General features: G+C 40.7%; 1 protein-coding gene across 1 annotated transcript; it reads right to left on the bottom strand.

Annotated features, from left to right (window-relative positions):
- Window positions 1-2,800: 2,800 nt before the first annotated feature.
- Window positions 2,801-14,966, bottom strand: LOC105964663 (cis-muuroladiene synthase-like). The gene is made up of 7 exons (XM_088820806.1): window positions 14,619-14,966; window positions 13,751-14,003; window positions 12,606-12,987; window positions 11,940-12,158; window positions 11,685-11,823; window positions 10,983-11,228; window positions 2,801-3,271 (listed from the first exon to the last, which is right to left on the bottom strand). Exons 1-7 carry the CDS (start codon window positions 14,724-14,726, stop codon window positions 2,969-2,971), a joined length of 1,650 nt encoding a protein of 549 aa, XP_088676932.1. The 5' UTR covers window positions 14,727-14,966; the 3' UTR covers window positions 2,801-2,968.
- Between the last annotated feature and the right edge of the window lie 1,110 nt (window positions 14,967-16,076).

Below are 16,076 nucleotides of genomic sequence, written 5' to 3'. Positions count from 1 at the left end.
ATTTCCATCCAAAGTAACAGCAAGAATGAACGGTAGGACGGAAACTACTAAAAAATGGCATGTTTAGGGACGAATAATGTCACTCCAACTTGTTTAGGGACGAAAAACGAATAAGTGGTAAAGTATAAGGACAAAAAATGTAATTATCCCTCACTTTCTTTGCATTCCTTCGAGGTTTATATGCTTGGGGTTTTTCGGGCAGATTTTTTCAGCCTCTCCTTCTTCGAAGATTTACCACCTTTAGAATAATAAACATAAGATGCAGCGAGCATAACATTAAACAAAATCTAGGATAGCGCGAAGAAGGATCACAAGAATATTTTGCGCAATATGTTAAAGAAAGAGACGACGAAAAAAAAAAAAAAAGAAAAAACGAAACCTTTATTTGCAGCAGCAACTTCAACTTTCAGCTTCCCGTCCTTCCTATCTGACTGACTACCAGCAAATTCCTCGTCTTCCTGCAAATTATTATATCAAATTATCGGGATCAAATGTTTAAAGTATTATTTTTTTTTTAAATTGATAAGGCAAATATAGAATACCATTTTTTGAAACAACGGTGATGGAGTTCCGATTTCATGACGACCAGTTAGGATCTCCCAAGGTTTTTTAGCTCTTTCCACTAAGAGGGTGTTTGGCTTAGCTTATTTTAAACAACTGATAAGCTCTTACGTCTGATAAGATGTTTTAAGAGCTGATAAGCTCTTACATCTTATTTTTAAGATTAATATTTATAGTATTTGGATAATGAACTTATTTTTTATTGTTACTCATTATAAGATCTTAAATAAAAATGTGGGGTGGAGGTACTTTTTCAAAAAGATCTTATTTGCTCTCCAACAACTTATTTAAAAAAAATATTAAGATTTTCTTTTAAAATTTACCCAACACTTTGGAAGAGCTTATAAGCTCTAAAACATCTTATAAGCTCATTTTAACATTGTATAAACTTAGTCAAACACGCTCTAAGTCGTCAGAAAGTGAAACGTGTTCCTGCTTTCGCTGCGTAAGTACCTAAATGGAATAAAAACACAATCAATTCATTTATTATACCACAAGTTATTATTTTCCATTCCGTTTGATATCAAAATGAAGCTCTTACAAATTACCTTGACCGCGAAAGAGGGCATAGAAGGCTCGAGGAGGCATTCGAGAAGATACACGATTCCAACAGAGGTTTTCAGAATCATAGCACAAGTAGGCTTGTCCGTCTTGTAAAGTTTATGGTACTCGGTTTGCTACATCATAGAATTTCAAAAACAAACCTTAAAATATGGGGCAAATTACGGCCACCCCCTTGAAGTATGGCCAAATTGCGAAAAAACCCCTCTTGTTTGGGTAATTACAGCCACCCCTTCTTATAAATATTTTTACATAAAATTTATGTAATTTAGTTATTTACCGAACCAAACCGTATAAATTGCTTGAATTTATTCTTTAAATGGAGTTATGCTAAAATAAAAAACCTCTTATTAAATATGTTGGAGAAGGCAGAATTTTCGAGAAACCGAAAAAAAAAAGCTCTAAATTTATTCGATAGATCTCATCACACGCGTGATACATGGAGGAACCATTAAACCCCATCAGATTTGCACTGCAATACCCCTCATAATATGAATTTCTTCAATTACATCCGTTATACTCTAACATTATCAACATTGCACATTGACCCCGGATTTATACAAATATGTCACATTAAGCCCATCAGAACTTGTTGCTAGGTTTTCATTATGTACGATTTCTTCCTTCCGATTACGGCCTGTAAAAAAATATTTGAAGGGGATTTTAGGTCCCAACGGAGGGGGGGAACAAAGTATATTGTAATGTAGCCATAAACTTATGTTTTTCCGGTGACTTTTCGCTATTAGTGGAAGATAACTATTGTTGATGGTATATGAAATTGATGAGCGGAAGTTGACTACAGTTGTGGTTGTTTGGGTTGCCGTCAACGAAGATGACTAGTCCTTCTTCGTTTTGGTTGAGCAGTTAAGGGTTTTTCCGGTGAATCTCCGTAGCGAGAAGATGAGTTTGTGATTTTACAGAGAAAAGTTGATTCGTCGATTTTGATAGGTTTTGATAGTAGGGGCGCGTTTATTGGGATTTGATTCTTCAATTGATTTAGAAATTCATGTATGGTTGTAGGGGTAATTTCGGAATTTTTGGTGCTAGGCGTTATCTCAGAGAAAGAATTTTAGGAATGAACTTATCCCTATTTATTTTTCATACTAAGAATGTATATCAAATTGACCCTTATTAAATTATGGAAGAAGCGTGACCTCTCTACAACCAAGCTAGGGTTGGACAATAATTAGGTGATAAGTTGTGATAGCCCATTCCATCATAATCTAGTTTAGGTGCAAATGTGAATCTTCTCTTCCATAGATAGGAAAAATAACGGCGTATTTCGATAATTGGAACACCTCTGTGAAGCGTGCACAACTGCTCAAGAGCTCACTTCACTTTGTGTTCGAGGGGAGACTCTAATAATTGAGTCAAATGATGTTTTGTAAAAAGTACGGCCTCTTCTAAGACGTCTTATCCATGAATTCGAACGTGGGCTGCTTCGTACATGCTTAGGAGACCTTCAACATCACTACTAACCATTTCTTTCAATTTGTTGGCTTTGTCGGTGAATTTGTCGAAGACACATGTTTGGATGGCGTCAGCCAAATCGAATTTTAAAATTGGTACGAAATATTAATTGATTCAATTTATTTACCGAGACTTGTAACTAATATTTTCGATTTTCTTTTTCATTCAATGAGTTTATATTTGGATAAATATTTCACTCCATTGCACCTTTCTAAGCTCCAAATCGTCAAATATATTATTATTAGCTAACATTACAGACGCACAATACTCTTTATTTATTCAACAATCAGAAACCAAACCAACCGAAAAATCCAGGACCGAAAACACAAATGACGTAACGAGAGCATACGATGGAGCTAGGGAAAAAATAATTAAATTAAATGACAATTGGATCAACAAATAAAGCAACAATGTGTGGAGCCAAATTTTTTTCCGGATTTGTAATTCCATCTTCACTGTTCCGGTAAGTGACCTCGGCTGCCCGGGCATAGTTCACAAGTTGCTCGACTATTTCTTTGGGTATCGAACCTTCGGTTTTATTCGTCCATTCCTTACTAATATCCTTCCATCCATCCTCCACTAGTACCTTAAACATAGACAAGACCTCTTCCTTTGATATGCCATAGTGTTTCATGTAGCAATCCACCACTGTCGGCAATTTTCCCTCTTTGTTCTCGCGCTACAAATTCAGACACACGACCGATAGCATGTTAACTAAGATGAAATATGATATCATCAATCAAGTAACATGCAATCTAATGATTTTCCATGAATTTATTTTTTTATGGATACACTTTTTCACTAAAATCTAAAACCAGACCAAATATTAGAATTTTCATAAATATTATATATAATTTCAATTTCAATTTCAATTTCATTCCAAAAAGTTTTAGGAGACAAAAAAATTGTACTTGAAAACTATAATTTTCTGATATGCCTAATTGGGCCAACCCAATGGGCCTACAATTTCTTTACCTACTGGGCTACGAGCCCAATATCGAAGACTAATATCACCGAGGCCCAAACACCTTCAAGTAAGGTTTGGGCCCAACAAAGCAAACCCAACCCAATAAACGACATATAAATAGAGGTTTTACTCATTTTATTAAGGTACGTACTATTAACTGAGCAATACTACAATGCGTATTCTCTGGACTATTTCTATGATCAGCACGTCTGACTTGAGCGTCGGAGGGGTTTCCGCCGGATCAACCCCCGGCTTAGTTCATGTGTTCTATGATCGCAGGTACCTCAGGATCATCAAGTTGTCAAGCTACTGATCCGCTTTGCTCTCCCAATTCATTTTCTACACCACCCCAGATGATCTAAGTAATTAGCATCATCATTTTGGCGCCGTCTGTGGGAGCGATGCAAACCAGATCACGTAGCCAACAAGATCCTCCTGAGGCGTCTGCTCGGAGAGAAAATGACACAGCTAACGACCTCCCACCTTGTGGAGGCTCTGGCTTGCCACCTCCTTCACATCCCATGGATCCGCCTCGCGAGGTTCAGGTGATCCCCCCTCGGGACCCACCACTCGCCGATCCACCACTCCCTGCTCCTCGAATAGTTCAAATAACCGAGGATGCGCTTCAACGCATGATAGCAGAAGCTTCAACTCGTGCTGCCACTGAATCGGTGGCACCATATATCGCCAAGGTTGGGCATCTCACCCCACTGGTTCGTGATCCCTTCATCCTAAATGGGGGGCTATCCCATCCTAAAGTTGGGTATCTCATCTCAAGGGTGGTACATCCACTTACCTTTCAACCCCAAGGGGTTTCACATCCCATCAAGTGTTTCACGTCCCTACTTCAAAAAACAGAAAAAATGGTCTGACGCGCACGCGCGAACCAATGGCACAACCGTGCACATCCACCTCAGACCATAGGTCTCGAGCGCCTCATCCTACAGTGGGCAGTTATCCCCGTCCTAAGGTTGGGCATCACCCTTACCTTTCAACCCCAAGTGGGTTCACATCACATCGCAAGAGACGAGGATAATCTTCCTACTCAAAAAATAGAACATCCCCAAGGGGGTGAATATCAACCACCAAAAAAAAAAAAAAAAAAAAAAAAAAAAAAGAAGAAGATGAAGAAATAGAAGAAAAAAGAAGAAGATGAAAAAAGAAAAAAATGAAAAAAGAGAAGAAGAAAAAAGAAGAAGAAAAAAGATAGAAGAAAAAATAAGAAGACAAAAAAAAAAAGAGGAAAGGAGGCGCGCGTGGCGTACACGCGCCAGACGCGCGCGCCTTCCCATGCACGCGCGCGCGCCTCCCAAGGCCACTTTGGAGCGCGCGCTCTCACCTAATTGGGCACAACTTTTGCTACTCTCCACCAAATTGCGTGTAGATTTCACCTCGCTTCACCAAATCGCGAGAAAATTTCAACGCGCTCCACCAAATTGCGCGAGTTCTTTAACGCACCTACCAAATTGCGTTCGCTATCAAATGGAAAATAAATAAAAAATTTATTTCTCCACGCCATGCCAACGAATAAAGAAACACTACAACACCGATCTACTCTCAACACGATCCGGTACCCTTTTCGACGTGGCTCCCACATCGTCTCGAGAGTGGGGGGCTTGCGAGACAACTCCCACGAGGAGCCAACTCGCTCAGTACTACCACCCGCAGCGAGATAACTCCCACGAGGAGACCACTCGCTCCGTCTTATAACCCGTTGTGAGATAACTCCCACGGGGAGCCAACTCCCTCGGGTCCACGAACCCATAGCGAGATAACTCCTACGAGGAGACCATTCGCTCCGTCCTATAACCCGTTGGGACAACTCCCACGAGGAGCTAACCCCCTCTAGTCTCATAACCATAGCGAGATAACTCACACGAGGAGACCACTCACTCCGTCCTATAACCCGTTGCGAGGTAACTCCCACGAGGAGCCAACTCCCTCGGGTCTCATAACCATAGCGAGATAACTCACACGAGGAGACCACTCGCCCGTCCCACAATTCGCAGCGAGACAACTCCCACGAGGAGCCAACTCGCTCGGTACTGCAACCCGCAGCGAGACAACTCCCACGAGGAGACAACTCGCTCGGCCATACAACCCGTTTCGAGATAACTCCCACGGGGAGACAATTCGCTCAGAGCGACCTCAGTCCGCTCGCTCCTCAGTCGCGCGCCATCTGATGCTCCTACAACTCCCTTGCGAGACAACTCCCACGAGGAGCCAACTCGCGCAGTTATACAACCCGCAGCGAGGCAACTCCCACGAGAAGACAACTCGCTCGGTCCTACAACCCCTTACAAGGAAACTCCCACGAGGAGCCAACTCGCTCGATACTACAAATCCGTTGCAAGGCAACTCCCACGTGCAACCACCTCACTCGATAAATATTACTCACCGCGAGACAACTCCCATGAGGAGACAACTCGCCCGAAATTCACTATATAATCACAAGCTCAAGTTAGCACGATTACAACCCTAGAAGCACTTAGAGACATTATGAGAATCTATATAGCCTGGCCAGCTTGATTACTCAAATTTATCTACTTGTTTTCGATGGGTCATTCATTAAAACGTGGCCACGGTCCAAACATACTTAAGACCCACGAGGTCTAACAAGGGGCACGACCCCCATAAAAAAATCTTGAGAGTCTGATCCCCTCTTCAAGTACATCACGCACAAGGCTATATGTAAACACATATAAGCAACGCGTCAAAACATTGACAATGTCGAAAAATAACAACTCCCACGAGGAGAATACTAGCTCCGTGCTACTACATTATCATGAGACAACATCCACGAGGACGTAACTCGATCAACTCGATTACCCTAGAGACAACTTCCACGAGGACGTAACTCGATCAACTCGATTACCCCATAGACAACTCCCACGAGGAGATTACTTGATCCGTGCTACTACATTATCGCGAGACAACTCCCACGAGGAGATAACTCGATCAGCACTATTACCCCGCGACAAGACAACTCCCACGAGGAGATAATTCGCTACTACATCGTCGCGGGACAAAACCGACGACTCAATTAACTTACATCGCGACGACCTTGTCGCGCTATGCGCCAACGCGCATTCACGCCCCTCCGACACACGCTCCAACGTGTTTTCGCATACCATTTAGGCCATACGCCAACGATCGACTTCTACAATTTTTACTCTCGACACGATTTGAGACACATCACAACATGGCCCCCACATCGACACGAGAGTGGGGGGCTTAATGATATGCCTAATTGGGCCAACCCAATGGGCCTACAATTTCTTTACCTACTGGGCTACGAGCCCAATATCGAAGACTAATATCACCGAGGCCCAAACACCTTCAAGTAAGGTTTGGGCCCAACAAAGCAAACCCAACCCAATAAACGACATATAAATAGAGGTTTTACTCATTTTATTAAGGTACGTACTATTAACTGAGCAATACTACAATGCGTATTCTCTGGACTATTTCTATGATCAGCACGTCTGACTTGAGCGTCGGAGGGGTTTCCGCCGGATCAACCCCCGGCTTAGTTCATGTGTTCTATGATCGCAGGTACCTCAGGATCATCAAGTTGTCAAGCTACTGATCCGCTTTGCTCTCCCAATTCATTTTCTACACCACCCCAGATGATCTAAGTAATTAGCATCATCATTTTGGCGCCGTCTGTGGGAGCGATGCAAACCAGATCACGTAGCCAACAAGATCCTCCTGAGGCGTCTGCTCGGAGAGAAAATGACACAGCTAACGACCTCCCACCTTGTGGAGGCTCTGGCTTGCCACCTCCTTCACATCCCATGGATCCGCCTCGCGAGGTTCAGGTGATCCCCCCTCGGGACCCACCACTCGCCGATCCACCACTCCCTGCTCCTCGAATAGTTCAAATAACCGAGGATGCGCTTCAACGCATGATAGCAGAAGCTTCAACTCGTGCTGCCACTGAATCGGTGGCACCATATATCGCCAAGGTTGGGCATCTCACCCCACTGGTTCGTGATCCCTTCATCCTAAATGGGGGGCTATCCCATCCTAAAGTTGGGTATCTCATCTCAAGGGTGGTACATCCACTTACCTTTCAACCCCAAGGGGTTTCACATCCCATCAAGTGTTTCACGTCCCTACTTCAAAAAACAGAAAAAATGGTCTGACGCGCACGCGCGAACCAATGGCACAACCGTGCACATCCACCTCAGACCATAGGTCTCGAGCGCCTCATCCTACAGTGGGCAGTTATCCCCGTCCTAAGGTTGGGCATCACCCTTACCTTTCAACCCCAAGTGGGTTCACATCACATCGCAAGAGACGAGGATAATCTTCCTACTCAAAAAATAGAACATCCCCAAGGGGGTGAATATCAACCACCAAAAAAAAAAAAAAAAAAAAAAAAAAAAAAAGAAGAAGATGAAGAAATAGAAGAAAAAAGAAGAAGATGAAAAAAGAAAAAAATGAAAAAAGAGAAGAAGAAAAAAGAAGAAGAAAAAAGATAGAAGAAAAAATAAGAAGACAAAAAAAAAAAGAGGAAAGGAGGCGCGCGTGGCGTACACGCGCCAGACGCGCGCGCCTTCCCATGCACGCGCGCGCGCCTCCCAAGGCCACTTTGGAGCGCGCGCTCTCACCTAATTGGGCACAACTTTTGCTACTCTCCACCAAATTGCGTGTAGATTTCACCTCGCTTCACCAAATCGCGAGAAAATTTCAACGCGCTCCACCAAATTGCGCGAGTTCTTTAACGCACCTACCAAATTGCGTTCGCTATCAAATGGAAAATAAATAAAAAATTTATTTCTCCACGCCATGCCAACGAATAAAGAAACACTACAACACCGATCTACTCTCAACACGATCCGGTACCCTTTTCGACGTGGCTCCCACATCGTCTCGAGAGTGGGGGGCTTGCGAGACAACTCCCACGAGGAGCCAACTCGCTCAGTACTACCACCCGCAGCGAGATAACTCCCACGAGGAGACCACTCGCTCCGTCTTATAACCCGTTGTGAGATAACTCCCACGGGGAGCCAACTCCCTCGGGTCCACGAACCCATAGCGAGATAACTCCTACGAGGAGACCATTCGCTCCGTCCTATAACCCGTTGGGACAACTCCCACGAGGAGCTAACCCCCTCTAGTCTCATAACCATAGCGAGATAACTCACACGAGGAGACCACTCACTCCGTCCTATAACCCGTTGCGAGGTAACTCCCACGAGGAGCCAACTCCCTCGGGTCTCATAACCATAGCGAGATAACTCACACGAGGAGACCACTCGCCCGTCCCACAATTCGCAGCGAGACAACTCCCACGAGGAGCCAACTCGCTCGGTACTGCAACCCGCAGCGAGACAACTCCCACGAGGAGACAACTCGCTCGGCCATACAACCCGTTTCGAGATAACTCCCACGGGGAGACAATTCGCTCAGAGCGACCTCAGTCCGCTCGCTCCTCAGTCGCGCGCCATCTGATGCTCCTACAACTCCCTTGCGAGACAACTCCCACGAGGAGCCAACTCGCGCAGTTATACAACCCGCAGCGAGGCAACTCCCACGAGAAGACAACTCGCTCGGTCCTACAACCCCTTACAAGGAAACTCCCACGAGGAGCCAACTCGCTCGATACTACAAATCCGTTGCAAGGCAACTCCCACGTGCAACCACCTCACTCGATAAATATTACTCACCGCGAGACAACTCCCATGAGGAGACAACTCGCCCGAAATTCACTATATAATCACAAGCTCAAGTTAGCACGATTACAACCCTAGAAGCACTTAGAGACATTATGAGAATCTATATAGCCTGGCCAGCTTGATTACTCAAATTTATCTACTTGTTTTCGATGGGTCATTCATTAAAACGTGGCCACGGTCCAAACATACTTAAGACCCACGAGGTCTAACAAGGGGCACGACCCCCATAAAAAAATCTTGAGAGTCTGATCCCCTCTTCAAGTACATCACGCACAAGGCTATATGTAAACACATATAAGCAACGCGTCAAAACATTGACAATGTCGAAAAATAACAACTCCCACGAGGAGAATACTAGCTCCGTGCTACTACATTATCATGAGACAACATCCACGAGGACGTAACTCGATCAACTCGATTACCCTAGAGACAACTTCCACGAGGACGTAACTCGATCAACTCGATTACCCCATAGACAACTCCCACGAGGAGATTACTTGATCCGTGCTACTACATTATCGCGAGACAACTCCCACGAGGAGATAACTCGATCAGCACTATTACCCCGCGACAAGACAACTCCCACGAGGAGATAATTCGCTACTACATCGTCGCGGGACAAAACCGACGACTCAATTAACTTACATCGCGACGACCTTGTCGCGCTATGCGCCAACGCGCATTCACGCCCCTCCGACACACGCTCCAACGTGTTTTCGCATACCATTTAGGCCATACGCCAACGATCGACTTCTACAATTTTTACTCTCGACACGATTTGAGACACATCACAACATGGCCCCCACATCGACACGAGAGTGGGGGGCTTAATGATATGCCTAATTGGGCCAACCCAATGGGCCTACAATTTCTTTACCTACTGGGCTACGAGCCCAATATCGAAGACTAATATCACCGAGGCCCAAACACCTTCAAGTAAGGTTTGGGCCCAACAAAGCAAACCCAACCCAATAAACGACATATAAATAGAGGTTTTACTCATTTTATTAAGGTACGTACTATTAACTGAGCAATACTACAATGCGTATTCTCTGGACTATTTCTATGATCAGCACGTCTGACTTGAGCGTCGGAGGGGTTTCCGCCGGATCAACCCCCGGCTTAGTTCATGTGTTCTATGATCGCAGGTACCTCAGGATCATCAAGTTGTCAAGCTACTGATCCGCTTTGCTCTCCCAATTCATTTTCTACACCACCCCAGATGATCTAAGTAATTAGCATCATCATTTTCCTTAATCAAAATCGGCAGAATTCAAAAGGCTCATTTTCAATAAATAATGTTATGTCGCTTGAAGTAATAATTAATGAGCTATCAACTTATTCTTATGATGATAAACTCTTACATCTGATAAATTGTACTAAGTGCTGATGAGTTATTATGTCTTATTTTTATAATTAATTTTTTAAGTGTTTGTATAATGATCTTATAAGCTATTTTTTACTCATTGTATAAGATCTTAAATAAAAATATGGGGTGTAGGTATTTAAAAAAAAAAATCGTATTTGCTCTTCTACAGCTTATTTATTAAATTTTTAGGAATTTTTCTTAAAAAAATATACCAAACACTTTAAAAGAGCTTATAAACTCTTAAACATCGTATATTTAACTATTTTTAAATCTAAACTAGGTGACAAATCTCAAAACTAAAATCAAGCTATTCATAAATGTAATTAATGCATAAATTTTCAAAAAAAATATTGAAATAATACTATCTTACATCATGGCTGCCCAAATCATCAATAAGTCGACCCATCATCGCAGTCGAAACTACAAGTTTAGGGTTACTGAGCAGCCAATCAATAGTTTCTTGGGTAACAGATTTCATGCCCGGAAAATGAGCTGTGAACATCACAAAAATGCTACTTGTGATCACTGAATTTTTCAGATACTCTTCTAACGGAGGCATTCTTCGTTTCATAATCCAGTTTTGCTCTATGTTGAAAGCCCTAGCAAGTTGTTTCACCTGCGCATGCATCATCCACCAAATATATATTTAATTTGGGGAAAATTACGGTCTTCATCCCTCAAGTTTACACTGATTTCACATTTGGTCAACATGTTCATCAAAAAACACATTTAGTCCCTCATGTTTCAATAATTTAACATTTTTTGTCATTTCCATCAATTTATCGTTAGTCCGTCAGTTGAGGCGTCGATAGGAACATGCTTGATTCCGTTATTACAGACGAAAAATTGACAAAAATAACTAAAAGTGTTGAATTATTGAAACATGAGGGACCAAATATTGAATTTTTGTAAATTTGAGGGATGAGAACTATATATTTTCCCATTTAATTTGATAGTGTGTGGAAATTTTATATATATATATATATATATATATATATATATATATATATATATATATATATATATATATATATATATATATATTCAGCAGTTAATATTGATTTGGCCTTACTGCTTCTTTGTAAGAAGGAATTGCAAACGATTTTCCTTGTTTCGTTGCATCTCGTTTGTAATCTTCATATATACTCATGATGTATTTAAAAACAGCCTTCATATAATCCGGAAGTTGACCAATTTCATTCATATCCCACCTAGAAAGAATTATTATAAATCAAAATATATCATTATATACTCACATTTATCAGCCAACTATATAAGTGCAGTGAGTACTAAACCTACGCTCTCGTACATAAGGCAAGATAGGTACCTTTCAAGAACATCAGTAAAAAGCTGAGCTTCATTGAGTGTAGCATAATTATCATAAGTATCATCTATCACAATAACCATTTGCACAGCTTTCGCAACCGCTTTTCGAACATACGAGTACTGAGGTTCAAAATGGAATGCGACACCCCAGAGATAGCACTCTATCGATCTGTCTCTTGCGTACGGCAATTTTGACTTTAGGTCAAAGTTGTTCCACCACCTTAATTAATTTACCAAAAATAATTATTCAGGAAGACAGGAATAGCTAAAGCCTATATAGGGCGGTTTTGTAGATGCTACACTCGGTGAAAATACATCATGCACGACTTATCTATGTGTATGTGCGCTTAGTGGATAGTTATTTGTCAAGGGTAGCATCTCATAGATTATATATTACCTAGGATCTCATATTTAAAATTGGGGCCCTTGTTTTACTTTTAATATACAAGTATTTTTCTTTTTGTTTATGTATAAATATTTATTACAAGAAATAATTACTATATTATCTTCTCTTTAAAATATTAAGTGATGCATATGCATTTTTATTTATTTATTTATATAAGTTTATTAAAACAAGTCATATTAGGGGGGCCCTAATTGTAATAAAACATATTTTTTTCTGGTGGCCCTAACATAAAATACAATAGTTTGGATATATGTTGCTTACCTGTAGAGTTCGGAGAGCTCTTCCTTGTACATATTCTGCAAATAATTGAAATTCAATTTTGCTAGTTTTAAAATAATGTCATCCCTTGAATCATCTTTTTCGTAGATGGAAATGTAAACGCGTGCTTCGATAATCGGAACACCTCTATGAAGCGAGTGCACTAGAGCTCGCTTCACTTTGTCCTTAAGTGGAGATTCCAACGATTGGGACGACAACATGTGACGAGTCATATGATGTTTCGTAAAAGGTACGGCCTCTTCTAAGATTTCTTCTCCACGGATTCGAACATGAGCTGCTTCATACAAGCTTAGTAGACCTTCAACATCACTAGTAAGCATTTCTTTCAATTTATTGGCTTCGTCCGTGAATTTGTCGAACACACCTGTTTCGATGGCGTCAACCAAATCGAATTTTAAAATTAGTACGAAATATTAATTGATTCAATTTACCGAGACTTGTAACTAATATTTTCATATTTTTTTCATTGAGTGAGTTTATATTTGGATAAATATTTCGCTCCATTGCATCTTTTTAAGCTCCAAGTCTTCAAAGAAAAAAGGGTAAATTAAAACCAACCCCCTCAGGTATGGTCAAATTATGAAAAAACCCCTCATGTTTGGGTAATTACAACCACCCCCATCAACTATAAATTTTCTTACACGTCCACCCTTGCGATGTCAAATTTAGTGGAATATTCTAGATTATATGGAATATTCTCAATTTTGTACCCGTTTTATCCCATCCAAACTCCACATTTTGAAGCAAGATGATCATAAGATGTGTTTTTGGGCTTGTATATATCAGATTGTGGTGCATCAGAAACTGCATTTCTGCACAAAACGAGTACAAACTAGAGAACATTCCACGGAATCTAGAAGATTTTGTTGAATTTGACACCATGAGGGTGGACTTGTAAGAAGATTCATAGTTGATGAGTAATTGTAATTATCCAAACATGAGGGAGTTTTTGTCATTTGACCATACCTCAGGGTTGGTTGTAATTTAACCAAAAAAACAGTTATAAAATTCAACATATTAGATTTATATTATTTGAATTATATATAATTAATTAAATCTATCATCTAAGTGAGATTTCCATTTGCAAATTAGACGGATAAATTAAATAAAAAACGAAAAGGATATACTGCAAGAAACTTGATACTGATGTTGCCTCAACAGACGAAATCGAAGTGCGGTAGTGAACAAGTCATCATATTCTTGATCCTCGTTGTAAATTTGCTCGAGCTTTTCTTCGATCTCCGTCTCGAAATGATAAGCCAACCCTAAACGCTCGATTGTGTCAACCAATACAAGCAGTTTGCCGGATGTTGCTTCCACCAACTTGCTTCTTACTTCTTGCTTTAATGTTTCCATGGCCTTTTCATACTTTTCTTGTACCTAGTAAAATCGAAACGATAGTTTTTAATTTATTTAACTATACACTATGATGCACGGAAACTTCAACCCACACGCATTTCCACGTTTCGGAAACCGAAACTCCACGACACCAGTTGGAAACGTCTCGGGGTTGTTTCCATAAATATTTAAAAGTTTTGGGGACGTTTCTGATAATAATGAAAAATTGGAAACGTGTTTCTACACAAAATAAATCCAAATTTCAGTTTAATAAAAAATCCGAATTGCATACGCTTAAAAAAATCTTAAATATTATGTCTCCTTTTCACTTCTAGTAGTGTTTTAATATTTTTGTAGATGTTAATTCCATAGTAAAATAAATTTATATGTCCCGGATGTAATTTGTGGAATGATATTAAACATAATAATATTTTTTAGAAATTATATATGCACCCCTATATTTTTATTATTTACGCGTTTCCCACGATCACGTATCCAACTTTTTCGAAAACAGAGTTTCCCCGTGTCCGTGTTCCCGTGTCTATGTGCTACATAGACTATACATGATAGGGCGCGTCGACTAATTCAATGTAGCATGTTGCATAGTAAAAAACATTTGCTTCTAGTAAAAAAATATGTAGAGGTAAATATGAATACCTGTTCGTCGAAAGAAAACGTAGAGAAAGTATCACCCCACATGCTGGGGCTAAAAACGGTCATCGGTGGTCGAATATCCCTACGGCAAGTCGATAAGCTACTCGCCATTATATTGTAGCAGCTCTATATGCTTCTACTTAATATGATTTTGTTGATGATGATTATGTTGTGAAATGATAAATAAGCAACACCTATTTATAGTGACATATATGGTCCACCCTCCAAAAAAAAAAAAAAACAAACCACTACTGGGCGCGTTAGAATTCAGTATCATACCATGTGCGCGCATTTAGATGGCAAGATTTGAGAGTGGGATTTCAAATCCATAATAACAGATCTACTGAGCTCGTCAGAATTGAGTCATTCAACAAGGTATTTTAAATTCATGGCTCTCATATGTATTTAATTGTTGTTTTTAGCAGTTGTGGTGAATTTCAAATTGTATTCTTATTTGTAGTTATTTCAAATATTCCCCTTCGAACTTATTGCATTCATCATGACTCATGCATTTACTCTCACTGTTAATAAAGAAGATTAACTGTATCATTTTTATTGGAGATATTAATATTAAATGATATGTTTCATTAACAGCTAGCTTAAAGTTTTTGGTTGAGATGGTTTTCAACATGGTATCAGAGCTAAGTCATATGAAAGGTCTTGAATTCGAATCTCACACCATTTCAAATATTTCAAGTGCAAGGGTTCAAATGTAATTCGTCTGCACTTGAGGGGGCGTATTGAAGATAGAGCTTATTGCAAATACCACCCCTGTGTAATCTCTAATTGTCAAATACCCCCCTGTGAAAAAAAACTCACTAACTCCCCCCTATGTTAACAAAGTCAAGGCATCCGAACCCCTGGAGGCAAATCGTGTCTCTCACTCGCTGAATGTGCGATTCTTTATTCAATTTTCAGTGTGAAATGACATAAATATCCCTTTATAAGAGGAAAAAAACCAGAGTGATTTAATTATAAATAATCTAAATTTATAGGACTAAATTGTAATTTTTAAAATTGTTAAAACAAACAAAACGAATACAGTAATACATCGTCTTCTTCGTTCTTCCACAAATTTCTTCTTCCACCGCCTCCTCCACTCTTCTCGTCGGTGAGACCGTCGTAGCGGAGGTTATTCCCTCTTCGCCTTCATGACTATCTCATCCTCCATCGCCAATTTCTCTTTGTCCCCGAAAGGTTCTTGAAGAACCCCAGCCCTCTGGCATTCGTCGATAATGGAGGATCTTCAGCCCTTGCGTCCTTCAACCACGATTTTCTGGCGAGAACGACGACTGCGGGGAAGTTCTTCCGACGAGATCTAAGGGTGCGGGCTGGTCCAAGGTAGGTTTGATAGGGCAGGCTTTTCCGGCCAAATCTTCCTACGAGTTCTAAAGGTGGGGGTTTCGTTCGAAGTAGATTCGAGAGGGGCAAGTGTTTTCCGGACAAATTGAACAGAAACAT

The sequence above is a fragment of the Erythranthe guttata genome, chromosome 7 (assembly GCF_056151865.1).
Source record: "Erythranthe guttata isolate IM_541 chromosome 7, IM_541, whole genome shotgun sequence".
Lineage (NCBI taxonomy): Eukaryota > Viridiplantae > Streptophyta > Magnoliopsida > Lamiales > Phrymaceae > Erythranthe > Erythranthe guttata.
The sequence above is the reverse complement of the archived record's forward strand: the minus strand, read 5'-3'. Positions and strand labels throughout refer to the sequence as shown.

Excerpts from the sequence above, each read along its gene's own strand:
- LOC105964663 (XM_088820806.1), bottom strand. The coding sequence starts at position 14,726 with ATGGCGAGTAGCTTATCGACTTGCCGTAGGGATATTCGACCACCGATG. Across the intron at positions 12,988-13,750 it reads TCAGTATCAAGTTTCTTGCA|GTGTGTTCGACAAATTCACG; the intron begins GTATATCCTTTT and ends CCATCGAAACAG. Across the intron at positions 11,824-11,939 it reads TTTACTGATGTTCTTGAAAG|GTGGGATATGAATGAAATTG; the intron begins GTACCTATCTTG and ends AATTCTTTCTAG.